This window comes from Pieris brassicae, chromosome 11 (assembly GCF_905147105.1).
Source record: "Pieris brassicae chromosome 11, ilPieBrab1.1, whole genome shotgun sequence".
Lineage (NCBI taxonomy): Eukaryota > Metazoa > Arthropoda > Insecta > Lepidoptera > Pieridae > Pieris > Pieris brassicae.
In genome coordinates this window covers 958,427-973,462 of record NC_059675.1, presented here as the reverse complement: position 1 = coordinate 973,462, position 15,036 = coordinate 958,427, and the positions used below count along the sequence as shown (strand labels likewise).

The 15,036-nt window shown below is 31.8% G+C and overlaps 1 protein-coding gene across 1 annotated transcript in view; it reads right to left on the bottom strand.

The window, feature by feature from the left end:
- LOC123716359 (sodium channel protein 60E-like) overlaps nt 1–15,036 on the bottom strand; it is a 104,523-nt gene that overhangs the window by 33,436 nt on the left and 56,051 nt on the right. Inside the window, exons 3-7 of the mRNA XM_045672062.1 lie at nt 10,970–11,190; nt 7,891–8,083; nt 5,774–5,993; nt 2,939–3,073; nt 2,336–2,553 (exon numbers count right to left, since the gene is read on the bottom strand). Of these exons, the coding sequence (XP_045528018.1) occupies nt 2,336–2,553; nt 2,939–3,073; nt 5,774–5,993; nt 7,891–8,083; nt 10,970–11,190 (987 nt within the window). The remainder of the gene's footprint in view (nt 1–2,335; nt 2,554–2,938; nt 3,074–5,773; nt 5,994–7,890; nt 8,084–10,969; nt 11,191–15,036) is intronic.

The following is a 15,036-nucleotide window of genomic DNA, read 5'->3' as shown; positions in this document are numbered from 1 at the left end:
TAAAAATACCTGTGTTACCTTAAAAATGTGAATGGTTGGTGGATAAATCTTTGGCAACTACGTCTTTAAGATATTTATTAGATGAATCAAAAATGCTCCAATAAAATGGCAATATCATGAATGGATTAGCAGATGCAATTTGCTGCTTAATGTTCAAATTGAATTATATCATGGATTTGAACGTCTGCTACACAGGTGCTACGCTTTTGCTACGACGTCGCTACGCTTAACAGAATTAGTAGTTAAACTATTTAGTGCATCAATTCAGTCAATTATTATATTACGAGGGTTTTCAAGTTATTACAATTAAGTTAATTAGGCAACAATATCGACAGTCGCAGCGCATTTAAAACAAATAAAAGCCTGCTTAAATAGGTGTATATAGTTATGTGCATACAAAGCGAATCATTGACTGTTAATAAAGAATTTAATAACATTATTTTGTGAACCAATGGACTTCCTGAGCGACCTAAACTGACAGTCTTGTAAGCCACCAATGAATCCTATAATCCCTAATTTTTATTAGAAAATTTGAAATTAAGTTATATGTTTTTCTAGACATTTGAACCCAATCTCAATAAATTTTTATATAAAATGCATTGCTTTTATCATCGTATATCTCTGTAATAGCAACACAATTTCGAAATGTTTCTGGACTTTTCGTTCGAATTAACGACCGTTATTGTAACGACGTGTTATTTTATCCTCAATATGTTAGTCGTATAAATTTTATAACTATTATGTACGCGTAATTTGTGTAAAGTATGTCTGTCTGGAGTGTTGACGTTATGCATTTTGATTCGCAAAAATGTAATACAAATATTATTTTTAAGTATAAATTCAAACTGTATACATTTACTAACAATCTTAATAACGTCGTCTAAACCTGTCTTATGCTTAAAAATATACTCCTTGTGCAATAAGTAAGAAAGTAAGTAAGTGTTATTGTATTGTATTGCTTCAAGTACCTATAATGATAAATATAATAAATAGAAGAGACACACGATACAGTTTTTTAAAAAGAAAAATGTAAAATCTATAGTTGTAATATTTGTAAGCCTTGCGACCATGTATCTACATAATAATTTAGTTATGCTGCATTCTTTTATAACACCATGCGCCTATTTTATTTTAGTATAGTAGTTTTTTATTCAAGGTACATGGTATTTACGAATAATTATCAAATGTATACAAAATATTTTAAAAATTATTAAGAGTAATTATGTAGTTTTTTGCCCATTCTTATCGAGATGAAAGTAAGGGGCCAACTAGAGTTCTTTTTTTGTGATTTTGACTTTCAAAATTGCTTTTTTAATAGGCCTAATTAAATGATTTGACTTTGACACAGGAAATCCTAGTGAGGAAAGTGCACTTTCTCTTTTAACCGTACGTTTTTTATTATATCTATAAAAAGTTTTTGTAATGAGACTGATGTTGAATTGATGGGTACAAAATATAAGATTCTTATCAATCAACTATATCCAAGAGATTGAGGATAAACGTGTAAGTTTCTTATATAAGGGTCTTATCAAACGTATACATTGAAATTGATGTTTTCCTTATGTCGGCCCGAGTAAGAAGCCCTTGAAACTTTACCATCGCCAGTGTACTTTATTAGCCAAAATCAAATATTCATCATTATCACCCATTCAAAAGCTTTCTCAGTCTGAGTCAGAAAAACTTTGAAGATCCTTGTCATATTTTAAGTAGGTAGTGTTCGTTTGAGAATGACAAATTTTATACCAAGATAACTTTTTACTGACGAGAAAGTATTTCTGAACAGAGTGTGGACTCGCTATAACAGCCCTATACATTTTTGGGGGCACTTGGGGTAGCTTTCTACCGAGAGACTCCGTGACCAGCTACACCAACCATCTTCCATTAGATTGACATCACATATATCAAGATATCTATAACTATATAAAATTTTAAATTTTACACTGCCCATGAACTAATAAAACCCTTACCCGTGACCGAACTTTTGAACATTACGGTTTCTTTGAAATACGAAGTGATTGAATAATTAAGTAATAATAAAAAAGTCTGTGGCGCTACAACCTTTTCAGGTCTGGTTTCATGAATCAATCTAATAGGTGAGCAGGTCAGGTATGATCAGTCTCCTGTGCCTGACACATGCCGTCGACTTTTTGGTTTCCTAACGATTTTTTCCTTCATTGTTCAATCGAATGTTAAATCCAAACATAGAAAGAAAGCCCATTGGTGCGTAGCCGGTGATCGAACCTACGACCTCAAGGGATGGGAGTCGTACGCTGAAGCCAATATATTTTCAAGTATTAATCCGAACAAGTATAGATTATAGTGAAAAAATGCATACCTATTATTAGCTTCCTCAAGTCCTGTAACTGCGTGATGGACAGTCTTGCCTCGTTTGCGTCTCCGTGTCCTCTTTCTTGAGTAGGAAGCCAATAAAAGACCCTTTCTCGCATCTATTCTCTTCTTTTTGTCTTTTCCGAGGGTCCGAACTGCCAGTGATGATGGATCGAAGCTAAATGTTGAATCTTCGCGGTGTTCGTTCAAATCTTTCTTTCTTTCCTATTAAGAAAAATCCTATTGATATAACGTAAACATGCTTAGACAAAAGTTAACCCAATAAAAGTTTATTTTAGCTTGATTTTTATAATAAACATTAAAGTTTTATATTAACAATTATATGTTTTTTGAATTAAATTTAACTTCTTTATATAAATAAGACAGATTATTGTAATTGTATATATTTAAAATAACATCGCTGTAATAATGGCTCTATATTTGCATAATATAAAATAAAATAAAGAACACAAACTGTGTTTTTGTTACGTTACGTACGTTAACAACGTATATGTAACGTATTATCAACGTAACGTATACGTAATAATGATATTCACTTTGAAATGCCCATAAATAGAGTTTTCTTTTTACTCAGATTGCATTAGGTTACCTCCTGTGTGATCTGAGATTCTTCTTCGTAGCTGAGCGCTACGACAGCCAACATTAAGTTAATGAGGTAGAAGGATCCGAAAAACACCACCACAGTGAAAAAAGACACAGACATTGGACCGCACGATGATAGCACCTGTAATAACAAATGTTGTGATCTTTGAAAGTCATTGATACTAATTATGATATCATAAAAGTCTTTTCTGAAACTGTACATACACACACCAGATGGTAGACTACATTGTTACCGTTGATAATATCTTATTTGATTAAACCACAATTGACTAGTAGTTTCCTCAATTTAAGTATTATATATATTTCGTACAGCTAATAAAAAGTATATATAATACAAAAAATTACACTAAAATATAGCCCAAGATAGATACTTAATATTTACATACAAAAAGGTTCGAACACGAAATGGGACAAAACAATAAAAAATAATACATACATTTAACTAAGTAATTCCTAATTTGGCTGTGTTGTGTGAAGGTGTAAAAGTAAGGGTATGTCCGTGAAGGTGATTTTGCGTTATGGATATTCTTAATACTGCTTTTAACAATATTAATTAAACAAGTTAAGGCTAAAATATTTGTCGTTGAATGTCCGCGAATATTAAAGGCTTTGTATAAGTATTTATGTTTACAATGGCCTTGTATTCGTTCTGTAATGCGAAACCAATTACCCTAAATTTGACTAATTCGGGTTCTACAAAATATCTCATATTATCCTAATTTATTATGTATTTAGAAGAGTACATATAAATATTGAAATATTGTTTTAGGTAATTTATGTTTTATACTTCATGCTACGAATACTAATTCTAAATTTCCATATACATTTTTGGGAGCCCGTAGCCCTCTTCCGAAAACTGTATACTTTAAATTCCATCTTATAACTCTTTCGTTCTTAGCGAACTCTTTAAGGTATTTGCAGTGAGGCTATGGAATTCACTTCCCATCCCTATTCGCTCCTATCTTCTTTCTTTAAACCTCTACTGTACAAACATTACCGGTCCACATTGTATCCCTAATTTTCGTATTAACTGATGTGAAACTGTATCGTGTATGTGCCTTATCATTTTGATGTGTCCTTTTTTAATATTGTCCTGTTCACTGTTTACATAATTTAATTGCTTTATCTGTTTTTTTTTCTACATTGGTTGCATGGAAGAGATCGCTCGAAAGCGATAATGTTTTTTCCACCAGTTGTCCGTTTTCATTTAATTATGTCAACTATATTATATTTCTGTATGCAATGAAGTATGAATAAATAAATAATATAGCTAAACCTTAATATGACTAATCTTGCTATAGGTAATTTTTAAATGCAAAAATATATGTCAAAAACGTTTTTCATTTTGATACACGAGAGTCATAGCTATAACTCGACTCTTAATCACTCTAAGATATCAACTTCAACGATTATTTTAGAGTTTTTATCTGACGCTCTATAAGATTCAACTAATAAAATGCTTTGTGACGTGAATTATTTTCTATTAACTACGTTTTCAAAAGTATTAAAATTCTGCGAAAATTTGTCGAATAAACAAAACTGCTCACAAGCAAAACTTACGAGTACTTTTAAAACAATTGCAAAATGTCATTGAAATATTTATCAAAGTATTTCGATATTATAACAGCATATGAGTTATTTCAATACCGACACGATTCTGACGTATTTTTGTGTTATTTTGTAAATAATGTCAGTCGTTCTCGTTAATGAACGTCGTTCGTTAGAATGATTTATTATATATAACAATCAATACTATTTTTAAACTTCATACGTAAATGAAGCTACCCAAGGCATAAGCGTTATTTTTTACCCCCTCCCATAAAGATGAACAGTTTAGGATATCAACCCTGGACAATGAAGAATGAGGTGATAAGCAATAAGAATAATGCAGAACTATTACAGTGACATCACCAGTGACCTCCGGCATCACCGGGCTCCTACCCCACACACGTCGCATCCTTATTATATATGCACAAAACTCACGACAGTTGGTATTTACCCTCTAGTTAAATGTAATTCTTATTTTGAATATTTTATACTTAAAAATGTAATCTTTAAATATATTTTTTTTAATGTCTTACGAGTTGAGATATTTTGATGAGTCGAGGAAAAATATCGGACGTTGGTATTGACACTCGAGTTTTACATAATCCACATTATACCCATGACAAAAGATACATTAGGAACCTTAATTAATATCCATAAAGCCTTCGGTAACAGCCTTTGTTGCGGTAGGATGAGAATATAACATGGAATTCGTACTCTATATAACAATTACTTCTGAGCTGTCACTCAAGCATGGACGGTTTACGTTTTATGTCAATTTGTAAACATTAATGCTGAAAATGATGTAAATCGTTTAGTAGTCACAAATTAATGATTTATGACTTTATTACCAGACAGTTAAAGCTCGCGAAACATTTGGACTTGTTGACTGTTTTATAAACTCTAGTGTTCTCATTTCTGGTTAACTTTTATTTATTTATTATTATTTGTATTTTAAAAAAAAACAACAACAACAATCTAAAAACATAATAATATCATGTACACGAAATTTATGTCAAGCATAAATAAAAACATAAAAGCCTAATAATAACTAATTATTAAGTTTTACGATGTCGTGACCCCATAGAATATATAAGGATTTAGGTCTATGAAAAATGAAATGTTACGAAATCACCTACTTTGAAATAAGTGTGTCGCAGGATTAAACAATCCTACTTATTTAAACCTTTTTCATTCAGCAAATTTTGGCTTCGAGAAGATCTTTATATATTGTTAATGTTCAAATAATAATTCGAAATTTATACCCAGAACTTACCATGTTATATACATTCTCCCAATAATCCAGGGTGATGAGTTGGAATGTTGTCAGCATGGACCAGAGGAAGTTATCGAAATTTGTGTAGCCATGGTTCGGGTTTGGCCCCACACAGAGACACGTGTAACCTGCCGGACAGTGCCTGGCGCCTGTGAGGTTCCCGCATAGGGTTGGAAGCTCTTCATCATTCATCATCCAATGGTCAGGTATCTTTATCCATCTGTAATGGTTTGAAAACGTTATTCAGATGGCCATTCATACACTTGCCTCAAATCAAAATCTTGTTATGTGTCTGTCAAAAGTATAAACATCATATATATTTAAGTTAAGGTTAAGTTTTTCTGAATATTGATAAAATACATTGAGATACCTTGAAATTAAATTCGCTATTTTGGCTAGCATAGCGGCTTGATTTTATATCAAAATCGGACTTTGACTATTCATTTAATCAAATCCTTTGAGAAATCTACATTGCGTGATAAATAAAAATAAAAAAAACATTTTTTTAACAAATATCAACCCAAACACAATGCAATTCGCAATATTTTTATATTAATATAAAATGATTCATATATATTTTCATAATAATGGTTTCTTTTTTTGTATACAAATCTAACTCAATCTATGTTAACTTCCTTCTAGGAAAAACAGTTAGATCTTTACAGATTAATTTATGTCAATATTATTTTAAATTAAATACTTTATACAGACTTTAAAAGTTCTTGATTTATCAGAAGAAAGTCGTAATTTACGCTTACATTTACAAGCTGGACATAGGCCTTTCCCCTAAATTCCCAGTACTAAATGAATAACTTAATTTTGATATAAATACGAACTTTATGAATGTTTCCCTTTGTAACATTTATAGTGTTATGTATCCAACATAGTTTACCGGAGCGAGTGACGCTTAACTGAATTGTTTGTTTATTATTATGTCACAGCTTATGTGAACTGTAAATGCTTTATTGCTGCTTTGGTTAATAATTGAGATTTCTTCTATTAATTTTGATTTAATTGTAATTGTTTTATTGTTATTTAATGTTTTCCTAGTTTCGAAAGATATCCTTTGAATAGTACGAATATTATTACAAATCAGAGCAAAATAAATGCTTCGAGTGAGGTCGAAACCGCTCTTGAATTTGTACATTGCGCACTGGGAACGCGGTACAGCACTGAGCATTCGGTGGAGCATTGTGGTGATTAAACGTTGGACCGAGTTAAGTCTAGGAGATTTGAGATTAACAGTGATATGTTGTTGATCTTGAACACGCTGCTCGTTATTATGTAGGCTAGTTTAAAGTTTTAAAAGGGATTATAGATTTATAAAGATTTATAGAGTATTTTGTATGCGCGCTTTTACTTTACCCACATGACGACCACTAAATCCGCTAATGACGGTATCAATGTGGGGTCACGATATTTCTCCGACATATAATTTGACATTGTATGGAAGCTGTGGCTGATTCGCACAACTCTTTTTTTACGCCATATGTATAATATATATTATTTGTTTTTTATATGTATGTTTTTGTATGTATGTCACTAAACACGCTGTTCTGTTTGTTAACTAGTTCTGTCCACAAGAACGTCAAACAAATGTACACTATTTTACTAATATTAATATGTTGTTTATGTAACATAATGAAATTGAACTTGTGGACAATACGCAGGTACATTCTAACCGAGCTGTTGCAAGACACTAACAAAAGAAGTAGACATTGCAGACACATGTAATGAAGGATAAATCTTAATGAATAAAATTAAGCATTCATTGTATAAAAATACAGTTAAAATTATGATTTAATATTGTTTTTTTATTAACACAGAGTTGGAATGGCCCAGTTGAAAAAAAAGAGGGGACGCCCACTAGAAACCTGGGAAGATGAAATAAAAGGGCTACCAGAGAAGGATTGGAAAATGGTGACGAGGATGAGGGACACGTGGAAGAATTCGGAGAAGGCCTTCACTCCATCAGAGGTCGTGTACTAATGTTAAACGCAATGATAGGGACTTAATATCATCTTTATTATGTAGTACTCGAATACATTTTTTTTTAATCAACGCGAATTTATTATAGTATTATTATTAGGGTTTTAAAGAAATTGGTTTATACTTACTCTGCCCAAAGCTCATCGGTGAAGTTCTCTCCCACGGGTAATTCCAAATTCTTCACACATTTATTTCTCAGTTCTCCCATGTACACTTGCAGGGCAAATAAAGCGAATACCATTAGACAGAATATTGTTAACGTCATTACTTCCGCCAGCTGCTTGAACGAGTGAAGGAGTGCGTTGATGATGGTTTTTAGACCTGCGCAAGATTAAATAATTTAAGTAAAAAATGTACTTTATTCATACCTAAAAAAAAAAATATCAATTTATATTTGGTACCCAATGTAAATTGATAATAAATCAAGGGCGTAGAGCGGACGATATGAACTAGAAAAAAAGTCTCCGATACTTATAAGTCAATTTTTTTATTAAAGAACCAATATACATAATATTGGTTCTTTAATAAAAAAATGCACAAATCAATTATATTTAGAAACAATTCTTAAGTAGCGATTGAAAAGTTCTCTCAAGACACTCTCCGATTTTAAACCCTAATTCTTTCGACCAACATAGCTACGTATGACATAAGGTTATATATAAATTATTTATCGAATTTGAGCTAGTTCTTCATTAAATATACCTATTTAGTAAATAGTAGTTCGCCTATATTTTACGCGAGTTATTAATATCGAGTAAGTAAAAAAAAAGAGTCGAGGAGAGATTATTGTCAGTTCTCCTCTGTCCTACGCCCTTGATTTGACAACTGGTAGTAAATGTAAAATTAGAAGCATTTAATATGTATTTCTTTTTGACGTTCATAAGTGTATACTGTGTTACCTAATGAATAAATGATTTTAAAATAGAGTAAAACTAAAGTCCTCTAGAACCGTACCACGCCCATTATTTTTTACTCAAGGTAACTACTGTAATTTAATTCAAATTTACATGTAAAATTACAAGTCAACATAGGATCAAACAATTCTACCATTTCGAAAGACTAATAAATAAAACAAGACCCTCCAACTTCGCTTCAATTCAAGACAATAGAATTGAAGAGCCTTGAATTATATATGCAGGATGATAAAATGGAAAAAAAGGTTTTATTAGCGTCTTTTTCCCTATTGATATTAATTTTTCCAACGTACAATACGAGACGTGTAAGGATATTGATCATATATAATTGTTGTACTCGCTTACTGTGTTTACAATACGAATTGTTTATAAATAATTTTCATAGTTTCATCGTTATTTGGTTTATTATAAACAGTGTAATATATATAAACATTGTTTAAGTTACATAACCTAACTTAATCTTATACATCAGATACGTTGGTCACCAAAACCGGCACGGTATCCTGTGACACATGGGCCTCTTCCAGCTGCTTCCATAATGTTCTATTGGTAGCTCTTCTTGTCCAAGTTGTGTCTCCAATTCTCTTTATATTATCTGCCCATCTCTCGCTCTGTCTTCCTCTACAGAGTGGCGATGTAAAGTATCTTTTTTGAACTGTTCGTGTTTTTCAAATTTTTGTTATATCGTTTCTGGCTGTTCTTTAGATAAATAAATAACGTACAGATCTTTTTTTTCGAATCACGCTGTTGGCCTGAAGGCCCTGACTGGTTAGCTCAGGTTATTTGGCGAGCATAGAATCTGCCTGAAGGATACACACGGAATACATGTACATTACAACACAAACTTCTTTCGTACTAAAAACCACTACAAAGAATGTCGCAGAAAGAGAATAATTTGGGGTCAACGTCAGGCCGTAATGATAATTAATCATTATTTACAAAACAATATTTTAAAGATACAAAGCTCGCGACTAAAGCTTATCCCAGCTTTTTTTCAAGGAAAATAAACATAAATGAGTCAGCAAATTTGGTCGCCCACAACCGTCCCCTTATGAACGGGGGCTTAAAAGGGTCCTTTAAGAAACTTCAAAGTAAATCGTGAAATCCCTTTTCACCTAGAAGCTTACTTAGTTTTAGGATTTTCCCATTTAGAATCTCGTAATTCTATATCTATTTTATATTTACAATAAAATATTTGACCTAATTAAAATATATATATATAAATACTTATCAATTATAATAAAGTATCTGCCTAGACGAAGCTTTAATAATTTTACTACTTTTATTTCGTATTTGTCGCGAGTTATGCAACCTAACATTAGTTGATAATTAGAAGCGCAAACCAAATGTTAGCAATTAAGCCGAAATGAGCCCTTTAGTTATTCCCACACTCATAAATTGTAAAAATATAACATTTCCGATAATGTCCAATAGGTCGACTTATATTATTTATAGGTAACATACGTGTCACTTAGATTTAAGAATCTTTCAATAAGTCAAGTTAGTTTTTTTTAGTCTAGCGTGGAAAACCCCTAATTTTATGTTATGTATAAGATCCAGTTTCTTTTTTCAAATAAACAGTTTCGTTAAACATATATTTCAACATCCCTACAACAACTGCCACCGAACTTAACTCGCGTTAGATAGTATTTTTGAAGAAACTTTTTTAGGAGCAAGAGGGTGAAATTCTTACGGATGAAACGTCACGAAGATGTGCAGCGTTTTTGTCGAAGAAAAGGGAGAGAGCGATGGAGAACGATTAAGAGAGAGTGAGAAAGGGAGATCCAGGAAAAAATCACGCTATTGGTTGATGTATTCGTTTAGTAGTTACATATTAGAATTTTAGATGGCTTGGATGGATGGATTTTTTATTTATTTATATTATCATTAGCACGTATACAGTGTATATACAGTGATCATATACTAGTACATGGTCATCTATTGGGGATTTTACCTTAGTAATAATTAATTTACAAAGAAGTTTCACTTCTGACATGTGTACTTTGTACGCACGCACTTTTCTTTTGAAACTCGAAGTTATGCATAAAATACGAAGTAGTCTGTTTCTAATTATTTGGCCAAAGTATAGAAATACGATGTTATACATAAAACTATGAGATAATATAATTAATATGTCGTTACACAATATAAATAAAATTGGACGCAGTTAATACTGTGTTGAATTACATTGCACATTACATTTGGAAATCTTTTAATTTAGGTATAATTTAAAAGTTGCGACAACGCAAACAAAGTTCCAAATATCAGCTTATAATTACACGATTAAACTCACCAGGCATAATAGAAACCGTTTTCAGCGCTCGTAAAACACGAAATGTTCGTAAACCGGCCAAGTTTCCGACCTCCATACCAATGGTGGCGTATCCAGATGTGATAACAACAAAATCCAGCCAATTCCAGGGGTTCCGTAGGTACGTATACTTGTTTAATATGAAGCCTTTCGCTATGCACTTAATTATCATCTCAGCCGTATAGATCGCCAGGAAAATGTATCTGAAACAATATTGCATTATTAGAATTGAAATCTATAACTTTTAGAGATTGACTCCTCATTAGCCGTGTCATCGTACTACGATTCTTCTTTTTAAAAATGTAAAGGTATGAATGGAGTTAAATAAACAGACAGTTTGAAACCAAATAAACAAACCGTAATTAAGATTGAAGCTACTAATTAATCGTTAGTACTATATTATCATTTAACCATGTACCTGTAAAGGTGTAGCTAGAGATATAGGATAATAAGAAAAAAAATTAACATCTGCAAATTATTTTTTAGTTATAATTGGAAATTGAACCGGCTTTTATTGTTATATGATTAAATGTTATTAGGACGCAAGAATAATATATGTGGCCACAGCTCTCATATCAGTTTATGTATTATGTACAATGACTTATTACGTACTGGCTTAAAAAAATGAGCGGCATCGTATTGAAGTGAATTATATGCTATGTACACTTAAAATTCTATAGTTATAAGAATATAATATATTTGTTTTAATTATTACTCATACAAATTCAAATTATTGTAATTTGGAAGTCATTGACTCTGATTTTTAACCTAGGACGAGCTGGTTTCATCACCATAAAAGCCAGCATTACTTGTACATTTAGAGAGATCTTTCTTCTATAACTCTAAACCACTCTATGTTAGTGTATAATCATTTACTTTTAACAGTTAACGTTTAACTATGATAAACGTTTACGGTGTAGTTCAGAGGTCGCGCAGCAGTTAGTTGAACAGGAGAAACTTTATTACCTACAAGCTATTATATGAAAGATTTATGGTAAAACGCATGCAATATTATCATTAGCCTTTAAAACTTAAATTAATTATTTGCATCAAGGCCATTAGGATAAATTTCCGATCTTGATGATGTTATATATATTTAAATAAAACAACTTTATCACAAAATTAACAATAATAATTATTTATAGTAATACACTATTATCATGTCATTTTTCGCTAATGCCAAGTGAATATCCTTCGAATCATCGAGCAATGTTAACCATTTTCCTATTAGGCTTCTTCAATGGATATGCCATGCCGTAAAAGATTTTTTTGTAAAAGTCAAAATTGTCCGAAAAACTCGCAACTGTGTTACCGACTTTTTAGAATGGGTACGTTTTATTGGAACCTAAGGCGAATTGGTTCGAAAAGACTTCAGTGAACAGCTGATTCCATATAGTGGTGGTGCGCGCTAAAAACTGCCTTAAGAAACACTCAGTTGTGGAACGACGGACGTCGAGGTGATACGGATGGTATTTTAAGTATGCCTTAACGTCCAATAATGTATAATTGTAGCTTAATAAGAATGGTGAATTATATATCCGTTGATATATCAAACGATCAAGGTTTTTTAAACCCCCAACCCCCAGCCCCAAAACCCTTGAGAGGGTTTTGTGTATTAACATTATGATAACTTATTTTTGCCATACGTTAGCCATAAATGTATATGTCAAAAATTTTCACAGATTCAATACTGACATTGATAACAAATTCGTAATGCACATTACAAAAACAACATTAAAAATGTTTTCACAAAATTTCAAAACATAAATACATATCTAAATATGCCATCTAAATTTTATATCGCTAATCCGAGTTTTGTTCAACGAATTGTGCATTTTCCATAGCAAACAATGCTTTTTAATTTATTTATAGCCTGTTCGCAAACGTTATGAGGAAATAGAATAAAAATATGCATTGTGCTCGAGAGCTCGATTTTGCTTTGACAATAAAAATTTTAGGTTTATTTTCAACACATGACTTTAAGGCTTTCGAAAAGCCTTAAAGCAATAAGCCGTGAGATTTTGTATACATTGGTATTAAATTATTTAATTTAAATAAGTAACATAACAACAGTTTCATTCCACGATGACCGCGTTCTTAAACTTTTTTTACCAATCACATGTACGCATATTGTACTTAATTTAAACAGTATAGCTGTATTTTTTATATCTGGTTTAATGAGTATTTTTATCAATTGAATTTTATTGATATTCTAAAAACAAAGTTGTAAACTTCTAAAATAGTATGTTTGACTCAAGTACTGGACATATTGTGGTGTTCTGGTTAGGTTTCTAAACTTTCACGCCGCCAAGAGAACGATTTCTCAAGTTTAAAGCTACTGCAAAGAAGTTCGAGCACAGAATAAATAAAGTTATGATTAAACATTAGTCTCTAGTGGCAGACCATAGAGTATAGAGTGGAGTATAGATTGTAGAGCGCTCAAGGCACTTAAGCGTAACTAATTTAGTTATGTCTTTAGCCATCAAAGACTCGAGTTTGCTATTTTATTACTTATACAATAAAATAGTGTACCGATATCTCATTTAAAATTAAACCGTCATTGCTATGAATCCTAAAATATGTTCTATAGTAAGGAGTTTTGATAGCATTTATTCAACGTATTGACAATCACTAATATTTGACACAGAATACAAAGTAAGAAGAAAACCTATATTAGAAGTGGCTTTATTGGTATTGTGTTCACATTTTCGTGTGGATTAATATTTGAGGCTTCGGTTTTCTGTAATTTCCAGAGAAACAATTGTAACCCATGAAACTAAAATAAAGTAATAACAATTGGTGTTCAGCTTTCTGTGACTGCCACACATTGAAGATTTTTGATATCACGGGGCCAAGCCCCACGACATTTTTCATCACCGTTCGAGTATTGTATACGCACAGATAATAGAACATCGGTGATGCTGAATTCCAATGCTCGACCTAAAGGTTGATAGTCGCCTGCTTAGACAGCAGTGTTGTCTCAAAACTTAAAAAAAAATCATTTTACCATCTATAAATAATATTATTTACATATATATCAGGAAACGTTATGATAGCGTCAATTGACCATTGATTTATATTGTTGCTATTGTTAATCATTGAGATTTCATCTATTACTCTTAATAATCATAATTTAATTTTCTTGTATTTGTTTCGATATTATTTAATTGTTTCGTACTTTGAAATCAAACAACAGATAAAAATCAGAATATTGTTACGACTAATCAGAGCAGAACTTATGCCTGGATTGGGGTCGAGGCGACAACTTAACTTTTGTCAGTGCGTACGCGAGACAGTTTTGATTGAGTACTCGGTGGAGTATTGTGGTGATGAGAGGGTGGGTTTAGTAGATTGTGGAGAAAAGTGAGATCGGTATCCTGAACCAGCTGGACTTTATAATCTAAGCTAAAGTATTACTTGTAATGTAAATTAGATACTGTACCATAATTATTTATTTAGTAAGATTTCGTTACACTACAGAAAATAAAAAATTGAACATAATTAAATCAAAAGAAGGGCAACTGGCAGCCTTATCGCTTTCGAGCGATCTCTTCCAGGCAACCACTGTGAGTAAAGGAAAAATTAGTAAAAATGTATTAAATTACATAAGATAGTAATAATAATAAGAGGCAAGTAGTGCAAAAATAAATGTTTAACACAGTTATTAAGACAAAAACTAAACAGGAACAACAAAAAAAAGCAAACTAAACTAAAAAGATGATACATTAAATTAAATACACAATAGAAAGTGAAAAGACACATGAGACACGATAATTAATAAGTCTCACGTCAGTTTACTAACAGTTTAGTTCGAAATGAAGTTAGGAATACGATGTGGACAGGTAATGTTTGTATTTATTATATATGTTGTATTATTCCGGTCTTTTATGAGGCCCACTAAACCCGCTAATGTCAATATTGATGGGGTAACGACATTGACACACATATATCAACAGTTTTAAAGGTACTTAAAACTTACCCAGCTCTTGAAGAGTGTTTAGTCACAAATCTATATAGCATTATGTACCACAAAGAACGGTTCGGTGGCC